At 35.7% G+C, this 10,699-nt stretch overlaps 1 protein-coding gene across 2 annotated transcripts in view; it reads right to left on the bottom strand.

The window, feature by feature from the left end:
• Positions 1 to 250: 250 nt before the first annotated feature.
• The window catches only part of LOC135207249 (serine/threonine-protein kinase meng-po-like), a 105,834-nt gene continuing 95,385 nt past the window's right edge, over positions 251 to 10,699 (bottom strand). For both annotated transcript variants that reach the window (XM_064238900.1, XM_064238899.1), the window contains exons 3-4: positions 10,462 to 10,699; positions 251 to 5,053 (exon numbers count right to left, since the gene is read on the bottom strand). The exon at positions 10,462 to 10,699 is cut by the window's right edge and continues 323 nt beyond it. In XM_064238900.1, coding sequence (XP_064094970.1) covers positions 3,905 to 5,053; positions 10,462 to 10,699 — 1,387 coding nt within the window. In that variant the 3' untranslated portion in view covers positions 251 to 3,904. The remainder of the gene's footprint in view (positions 5,054 to 10,461) is intronic.

Below are 10,699 nucleotides of genomic sequence, written 5' to 3'. Positions count from 1 at the left end.
ATGGATGTAAAATAAAAAAATAAGAGAAGAGAGAGATGGAAGGAGAGAAGAAAAGAGGAGAGACAGAGAGACGAGAGAGAGAGGGAGAAGAGAGAGAGAGAGGAGAGAGAGGAGAGAAGAGGAACGCGTGCGGAGAATCAAAGAGTTAGAGTTTTGACTTCCTTAGAAAAAGTAACAAGTCGTTGATGTTCTTAAGGAAGAGATAAATTCCTTAAGTTGAAGAAGCTGCCAGGAAAAAGAAACACAAAAGTATGGTTCGCTTTGGACATTTATTTACAAGAAAATACAAAACTATTCTCAATCATGCGATCCTCACAAACAGTCGGAATCTTTTTTTTATTTTTTACAAAAAAGGTACATACGACAGATTTCCTTATTTGCACTGAAAATGTAAACGTTCCCACGGTCAGTCATATTTCTTTATTATGTTTCTTTTACAGAAATAGGGTAAAATACATCTTCAGCATATGAAATATTACTTGTTTTTGGCCAAGATACTATTCATACAAAAGTGGATAAGTATCATGGCCCCTTTAAGAAAAGACGAATTAAGCATAAATGCACCTCTTTTGTACGAGAAACTTACGTTTCTATAGATACTCAAGACACTTTGCCCTAACCTCAGAAGTCATAGTGACTCCATATACTAGTATATTTGAATACCTAAATGCATTACCGTGAAAATCATTATTTTTGATCCTGTTACAAATGAATCTATAATATTATAATATTAATTCATCGTTCACTGTATAATATACGAAAAATTCTCAAGATCATAGAAAGATGTCTTCTTACTTTTTTTTAAATAAAAAGCCACACTGGAGTTATAATCAGAAATTATTTTTTGTCGATATCTATGACTCTTAACTGATCGGACAACAGATAGGGTTTAGAATGTAAGATGATAATAACTTAGCTTCTATTGCATTATGCTCTGAATATATTATAGTTATCATATTCATACTGGAAGATACAATTGCATATTTTGTCAGGACAAACATTTACCCAGATTATTTCGTAAGCATCATGAGCCCCAATACACAGTTACCTTCATAAACTAGAAACGCTCCGATATATTATAGCTCAACAGTTTCGAAACTAGATAATATAATCTCTGTAACAATAAACCTCTCTTTCATAGAAATTATAAATTTCATTTTCCATACATCCACTCACAAAGGTTTCATCACAGATCTATAACTGTTTTTAGTAGTCACCTACAGTAATCCTACCCACAGACGAAATAACATTATTTACAAGACAGTATATATCTCATGTTTTGATATATAAAAGAGAAATCATTATTGTCAGTACAGCATCATGGTTTCAAAAAGCCCCCAGACAAAGTAGGTCACCTTTCTTCAACTGTTTTCGTAACATTTGCTTACTAATTATCTTCTTTTCATCATGAATGATTCATTTTTGAATGATATTACGTAGGTATGTAATCACTTCTTTGTTGAAGAGGACTTATTTCTGCCAGCTCCTAAGAATAACAAAATCCACGCAGGAAACAGAGAAGGAATAGAAATCATGACGAAGAGCATGTCGACATCCTCGAGAAGAGCATGCAAGTGAAAATGATTGACCCTAACTACCAACACTGGCACCTCACAACGATAATCACAATTCTTCCTCGTGCTCGCGCATCCATACTTATTTCTAAGATAGAATACTGTGTCCTAAGTTTGAAGATTATGTTATGAGCTATCTTGGATTCTATGGCTACCTTTTTTTAATATAATGATTTTTTTTAAAAATCACATTTTTATTGCAACATTGAAAGCACCATCCATTTGTTTATGCGATAATCTTGCATATTACAGAAACAAAGTCAGATTAAAGTTACTAGTGATTAACCTAAGATACCTTGTCACGTTCTGATAACAAATTCTTATAAACGCATTTTGTCTAATACCGATTTTTCGTTATACATTGCACAAATTTTGCTAATAACAAGCGTCCGATCAAAACATGAATAATGAGCAGGCATAGTTGAAATCTTCAATATTACATATTTTCTTATATACAATTTTGATTACATAGTTCGTCGTCCCGCTATTTGGGATGGAAAGTGGCACAACAGAATACTGCTAATAGTCAAGAAACTCGGAAAGATTCATCATATGGCAATACGTTACGTTGGCCGTCTTGTCCTGAAAACTCTCATGAAAAGGCTCCTTCCGATATGTCTCCAGATAATCCTGCGTTATATTTCGTGAATCGAACAAAAATAACTACCTGTTATTTTACTATTGTTTTGATGTGGAAATAAGCGGACGTAACATTCTTTCACACTGTGTTTTACTTGTCCACCTATTATCTAACTGTAAAATACATTTTATCACCGGATTTGATATAAGAAAAGTTAAGAAGGAGCTAACGGTCGATGAGAGCCTGTTAAATCATTCTTATCGTGTTATCATTATTCTATTTCTAGATATCTAGAGTTAAGGGACGACTAGCGTCCTGCCTCGGTTTATAAAATCTATGCTAAGGCCACGTCTGTTGAGCTGTTGTCGTAAACACACTTCTTTCTTGTTCTGCTGAGAATTAATTGTACGAGGATCATCGCCTTAGGCTTTGGTCAAGAGGAAACGGATGTTTTGAAGAGCAATATTCCGGTATTAAAAACACATATACAAATAAACTTTTCCAATGATCATAAGCATATTTAGTCTGAATCTGGACTCATTAAACTGAAGATTGTAGGATATAGTCAAATCACTTGTTTGAGTTTACGATTAAAAACAAACATGGCCCTTACCACTACTATTAGTTCCACTATTATGGCTGTGCTACAGGTCGCGTCATCATCTTAAAAGTGCTTTTGTAGTCTTGACCAAACATGAAGAGGTTTATTTTTATTTTTTTTTTTAATCAAAGTGAGCACCAAGTGAAAGTTTCAGGAACTAAAGCTAACCTGGAAATTTGATCATCGTTTCTGAATAGTTTCATATTGTTTTATATTGAATTTTGTTGCACCATAATCTGACAACGCTGTTTAGCTATGATAAGGGAAGACAAGGTAATATTCACCACAAAAGGAACAGACCTAACACTAAAGAAGTTTCTAATCCTAACTTACATCATTCTAGAGATCACTCAGTCACGTAAGACTCACTATGACAGCTAATTTTACAGATTCCTAGAGGTTTTGATTTGGCTCTCATATTTCGGACATGTTTTGGCACCGGTTGAGCAGTATTTTTGACAGTGGAGAATAAATTTGCAGTGGAAGAAACTTCCTGAATTACTGGAAAGAAAACTCGCTTCATAGATATGCTCCTGAATCTTGCAGTCTTCATAGTCGTTTGTCGGATCTCCACTGAGGGTAACTTCCAATGATCAGCACGGCATCTTTGAAAGGGAAGCCATTACTTTTATTAGAAGACACCTGGTCTTATATAACACTCAGGTTTTTATTACTTCTGCAGAAAGAGTCTGTGCAATTTCGTATTGTTTTCCTTCATTTTTTTTCAGTGAACAAATGATATACATTGCATAAAACATAGAACAGCATCTTATCAGCGAATTATATAAAAAGTTTTTTCTATGGAAAATATTTTACTTCTTTATAATGCTTAAAAAAGAGCAGATATACGGAAATAAAGAAGTCAAAGCTCCGCTTGATAAATACACCACAAGTCATTTTCTTATAAATATAAAAGAAACTTAAACACGCTTGAATATCTCTACACACATAGAAGTAAAGCAACTACAGTTTTATATAAAAAATGAAAAAAATGTGTACAAACATGATCTGTTGGGCAGCCAAACATATCCTACTACAATCCATGCGGAAGGTTTCGTCTCCAAGGGTGGATGTTTATACACGAAGATGTACAAACATTATCACTCAGAGCCTGTGTGTGTGTGTGTGTGTGTGCTCACTTGCATTGCCTTAATGGTACGTAGTTGGTTGCACAAGCACGCTCACCAAGCTCGTGTCTGTTGAGCTGCTGTCATCTTGACTCGTTTTCTGCGACTCCAGCTCGTCTGAATAATCGGTCATGAAGTACCCGTAAGTCTTGCTGTGTTTTAACTCGTACCCGCATTCAGTCCGATCGGATCTGCCGTAAGTAGGGCATTTGGCGAGGGGATTCTCAACGGGCACAGCAGGCGAGGCGCTCTGGGTATGTCTGGGTGGTGGCGGGCTTGGAGGCGCATCGCCGAACTTCTGCGTTCGTGTGAAAGTTCTCCTTCCTAAGTGCGGACTATTACTGTGAGCTCTTGGGCGGGATAATCTTCGGACAGGGGTTACTATGCTCCCTGATATGACGATCACGCCGGAGTTAATAATTTCGCCCTTTCTAGGGTCAATCTTTTTGTTTGAAGATTGCGACTTGTAATCCGTGATCCTTGACTTTCTATCTTGAGTAGGACCATGGTGTCCATCGTGGGCGTTATTTGTTGCACTCCTCGTTCGAGCAGTTTCAATGCTCAAGGCAGCGAGGTCTTCGTACTGTTTCCTTAAACTCTCCCGCAATCGCTTGTCATTGTCTGAGCACTGAGATTCGACCTCGTCCTCTTTTTGGTCATCTTGGTCGGTCGATGGAGAGGTTGAACCATCTAGTGCCCTTTGGTCGTCTCCCTCCGGAGTTTTGTTAGAAAGCGAGTGTTCCAGCCATTCGTGTATCCTTTGGCGTTTGGCGATGCGGTCGACGGTGGTCTCTATGCCGGCCTCCTTCAGAGTCCTCAACACGTAGTCCTTCTCCTTCGGGCAGGAATGAGCCGAGTACGTCGAGTAGCAGATACTTTGATTGTCAATATCACCGGCGTCTCTGCGGGGAAGCTTCACCAACCACTTGTCGTCCGGATATTTGTAAACCTCTCTCACGGAGGATCTCTTCTCCGGTTTCGGTTCCAGCAACCTCTTGAACATGCGCAGGAGACGAGATGTGAAATTTGTGAAGCGTTTTGGGGTCCGCAGCGTCTTTCTCTTCCTCCAGTTGACATATTCTGCGTAGTTAGGGTCAGTGAGGTCAGCCTTCTGCCAAGGCAGCTGACCTGTCAAGAGCACGTAGATCAGTATACCAAGTTGCCACACATCCTGCCAAGGACAAAAATGAAGTGTCAGTTAGAACTTCTTGATTATTTCCTAAATAAATAAATGATAAAGAGTTAGATTGCATCATAAAGATTTTTTTCACTGAGCTATTAAGGTTTTTTATGACTTGATCAAAGGGATTTTAACGGTTTTGAAACCATAAAATCATTGTTAAAATCTTTTAAGGTCAACCTCATTTTTTCCTATAATAACACACTAAAAGGAATGTTAATAAAAAAATGGCCCCAGGGAAAGCAACAACATAATAAATAAGATTCCGTGTATGGACTGCCCCCCTTTTATCTCGGGCAATCTAGCAAGGGCTTAGAAGTAAGAATCAAACAGCATAAATATTCTGTCAAAACTGGGCAAACATCAAATGCAATATTCATTCATTTAAGTGAAAACAAGCACAGGATAAATTGGATTGGCGGTTCAGTAATTGCAAGATCAAAAGATGTTTTATCACAAAATCTTTTAGAATCTACCATTATACAACTTGCTTCCCATTGTAATTTTAATATTAGTCGTGGCCTGTTTCATTAGGCTCTTGTATTTGTATCATGTTTAAGAATGACCTTAAAGATACAATCACAGACTTAAATACAAATTAGTTGCCACATAGATATTTTATTTTATATGTATGTTTAATATGTTTTGTTAATAAGTTTTTGTTTACCAAAGGTTTGAATGTGGACAGTTACCGCCCTGTGTAATCCTTTAATTGTCTTTTCCTTGTGTCTGAGCAATTGGACTTAATCTTTTTGCAAACTTCTTAAATTGTAACCATTTTTACGTTCGCTTGGATTCTAAGTACTAATCTCCTTATAATCCCTATCTGTCATTTATACGACCCTTCCTTGTCCTCTCAGTTTCTTATGTATGTCAGTCAGTCAGTCTGATATATATATATATATATATATATATATATATATATATATATATATATATATATATACATATATATATATATATATATATATATATATATATATATATATATATATTATATATATATATATATATATATATATATATATATATATATATATATATATATATATATATATATATATATATATATATATATATATATATATATATATATATATATATATATATATATATATATATATATATATATATATAAACTAACGGCCATCGAATATTTATGAAAATCATTCTTTCTTCTGTTTATCCTAATATGAATTCTTTAAAATAAAGCAACAACCTTAGTACATTCACATCAACCGTGCATTTGATGTCTAGGCCAGTCCCTAACGACGCTCCTGATTGGCTGTTGATATGCCAATCACAGGGCTGGAAACTCTCAGTCTCTGTCGAGAGTTCACATAGGAAGGATGTATGTTCCACCTCTCCTGAAAGACGTTTACCTCAGGATAGGTGGAACATAGATTCTACCGCTGTGAACTCTCGAGAGAGACTGAGAGTTTCCAGCCCTGTGATTGGCTTATCAACAGCCAATCAGGAGCGTCGTAAGGGACTGGCCTAGACATCAAATGCACGGTTGATGTAAATCTAATATAGTATTTGGTGGGCGTTATTGCGAATGAGAGGAATGGCAGTAATTAAAACTCTAGAGGAAAAAACAAGGATCGCAATGGATGAAAATCATCATCATTGTTACTTTGTTGAGTATTTTCAAGATTGATATATTACGCATTAAGCTACAAAAGTCCTTTACTCTCTAATTTGCTCTACCTCGTAATTAGTATATTTTCATATATGTTAACCGAAGGGGGAATTTTTCCGTTGATAAGAAATTCGTCCACCTCTGAGCCGACGAATTTCTTATCAACTAAGAAAATTCCCCTTCGGTTAACATATATGAAAATATATTAATTCCGAGATCGGGCGAATCAGATATTAAAAGGCATTTGTAGCTTAATGAATCACGGTGAGGCGATAAGACACACACATAAATATACATATATGAATGGTAAACATGTTCTGTTATAACAGAGTTTCATCTAATAAAAGGAGCCCATAAAAATGCCAAAATATAGTAAATACTATATTTCAGAGACTGCTGTCTCACTCTTCAGATAGGTAATGAATGAGAAAAGTTACAGACAAGGTGGTAACTATACCAAGAGATCCATCCACTGAAAATACTTCTTTAATCATCTGATGCGTTGGTTAAAGGAAGATTTTATCAATGATATCTGAATCCTAGGCACCCTTTGAGATGTTCATTACCTGTCTTTGTTTAATCAAGGCTGACTCTATCATCTGGCTTTTGTACCGATATCTGCTGCTATTAATTATATGTGATAAATTCCAGTTTATTTTGTGGTTATGGTTATTTATATGGTTGAAAATAGCTGAGCTCTGTTGTCCATACATAACTGACCGTTTATATTGTATTAATCTCTGCGGAAGTGATTGTCCTTTAAAACCGATGTAAGTTTGTTCGCAGTCCAGGCACTGGATTTCGTATACGCCAGTGTCCTTGGGGTTGTCTTTTGTTGGACGCTGATCAGGGTTTTAGCTAAGGTATTTGGGTAGGTAAAGGAACAAGTACTTTCAAAAATGTACGGATTCGGGCGATGGACTCTGCAATCGAACCCCTTCCCACTCCCACACAAGATTTTCCTGGATGAAAGAATCTCAAACACGAAGCATGACATCTTTGTACTAAGCAGAGTGATATATGGAACCCAGTCTAATCTTCATCTCCTCAGGAGGGACCACCTATACGGGTATCTGCTGCCTATAATAGCGCGAGTCATTCCAAGACTTTCCGGTAAGTTAAATAAATTGATAAATAATAATTCCTGGAATAATCTTGAGCAACAAGATAATGTTTTAAATTTATCTAACACGCCTCCCATTCCTGTACACCAACACTTAGTCTTAAATCCAGGCTTTCTAAGGTAGTTTGGGTTGGATATGTAGACGAATGTTTTTGTATTGTAAAAGAAAATGTAGATATTCCTGATTTCCTGCATAAAATTAATAATAGAATATGAAGAAAATAATTGTTCTGAAACCCACGAATAATTTGTCAAATATTCATTTTTACTCTAACCATACTAAACAAATTAAGATGTCAACATTTTCCAGTATGAATCTCAGAACTCTTAGAATTTATGGTCCGGAATTTTTAGAAGATGAGTTTAAAATTACTGATAAAATAGGAGATTCATGATGTTACCCTCCATACGTTTTGGAACTTTGTAAAATATAAAGCAAAAAAGACGTATTACAATCCAATCAGTATTAACAAAGAATTTAAGAATATTCTCTGTATACCATTTCATCCTAATTTCATTCCTGGTGAACCCATTTTAAAAACTATTGATCTATTGATACTAACTTAGTATTTAATATAATAATATTTTGAGAAATAAACTAATTAAGAATACCCATCCAAATTCAAACAATATTGTGTACAGCCTTCCTTGTAGAGAATGTAATAATATTTATATTGGGCAAACCTCTAAGGAACTAAGGTAAGATTCTCTCAGCACAAATATGCCATTTCAAGAGGATTAACAAATAATGACATTGCGGATCATTGGGTTAAGACGGGCCATGCTTTAACTGGGATAACTCCTCGATACTGCAGGGACAAAGATCATCGAAAAAGGAATCTATTGGAGTCCATCTTTATCGAAGCCACGTCCAAAAGGAATTTAAATCCCCATCCAGGATTATACCTTGATCATCTTTTCTGATCTCTTTTGCTTAAAGAAAACGCCACCCAGATTAATAAACTGTAGCCCCGACCCCCTTTTTTCTGTTTTTGTATATAAAGGCATGTTAACTTCTTTTATATTCAGTGTGAACTTGAAAATGTAGAATATACTACGAAAGTACTTGTTCTAAGTCCCTGTTTCACTTACCTTTCTACCGTGGATTTAAGGATATTCTCAAGAACGTGTTCCTTCGTGCTACATTGGATATATATATATATATATATATATATATATATATATATATATATATATATATTATATATATATATATATATTTATATATACAATATATATATATATATATATATTATATATATATATATATATATATATATATACATACATGATAAGCTGTCTTGTTACATGAGAGAAAAAGCAAAGAAACCCGAAACAGTCTTTCGAAACTCAGGAGAGAAGCCACATGAGATGAAAGAACTTTTAGCATTTGTCGGCCAACATCCAAAGATGGGGCTCATATCTTGATAGCATTGTTAATATTCCATTCGTCAGTACTTTTAGCATGGATTCTTGATAGTCTTTACATTAATTTTAAGGATCGGTGAGTATTATCATTATGGCTTTTTAGTGATAAGAAATCTTTTTTTCAGCTGTTATACAGAATTTTATGTAGCTCTTGTCTCAGATTTTCCATGCTACAAATACAAAAGTCGTTGGGTATTAAGTTTCAAGGCAATATTATAGTTTTAATCTAAGTGTAACTAAACTGCGGGCTACAGACACGCAGAGCCCTTCGGAACATCAAAGTGTTAAATTCTCTGTTTTTTCTGGGATGTTATTAAGGGCCTTGCGTGTCTGTAGCCAGCAGTTTATTGACGCTGAGATTAATGCTATTTATGATATTGCCTTGAAACTTAAATATCCAAGGACTTTTGAAGATATAGCATGGAAAACAACTGGGAACACATTTTATTTAACTTATGGCAAACTTGCATTTCGTAAGCTAAAAATTCCCAAATTGCTGTATGATGAAAGGTTTTTAGAAATACCTAGAATTTTTAAAGCGTTTCAACATAAATGTTGTTTTCAGTAATTTTAATGTTGAGACTTTAGTAATAAAAAATCCTGATATTTTAAGGCTGAAGTTATGAGTAATGCAATTATTTCATTTTTTTCTTATTCGTTGCTTTTAGTTTTCTGTAAGCGAAAGATATTGAGATGGGCTTTGTCTGTCCTTCCGCACTTTTTCTATCCGCTCTCCGATCTTAAAAACTAGTGAGGCTAGAGGGTGGCAAAATGGTATGCTGATCATCCACCCTCCAACCATCAAAGACATAATATTACAGCCCTCTAGCCTCAGTAGCTTTTATTTTATTAATGGTTTTAACTAGCCTTAAGCGTGCTTTAGGTAACGATATAGGGCAGGCCACCACCAGACCGTTGTTAAAGTTTCATGGGCCGCGGCTCATTCAGCATTATACCGAGACCACAGAAAGATAGATCTATTTTCCGTGGCCTTGATTATAGGCTGTACAGAAAACTCGACTGCCGATTTCTAAGATAATGATCATTTCTCTTCAGTCAACATCTACGTTTTCTAGGTACCTACTTTCCTAATCGGCTCTTTTTGGTCCATTTTTATTCCTCACTGTTATAGCCTCTAATCACTTTTGAGAGAGAGAGAGAGAGAGAGAGATGAAAAACAACTACTTATCAAACACGATCCCATACCTGAGATGTCTCTGCGTGAAAGCCCTCATTGTGCACAGCATCCACGATCTCCGGCGGCGTGTAGGGCAACCAGACCGTCTTCTTCTTGAGCAGCGTTGCTTTCTTCCTCGTGGATCCAAAGTCGCAAAGTTTAACCTGACTGAAGTCGCTTTTGAAGACCAAGATATTATCCATGTTGATGTCCCTGTGGACCAAGTCCTTTGAATGCATGAAGTCGAGGGCAGAGGCCAACTGGAGA

This window comes from Macrobrachium nipponense, chromosome 32 (genome assembly GCF_015104395.2).
Source record: "Macrobrachium nipponense isolate FS-2020 chromosome 32, ASM1510439v2, whole genome shotgun sequence".
Lineage (NCBI taxonomy): Eukaryota > Metazoa > Arthropoda > Malacostraca > Decapoda > Palaemonidae > Macrobrachium > Macrobrachium nipponense.
Note: the sequence above shows the minus strand (reverse complement) of the source record. Positions and strands in the feature narration are given on the sequence as shown.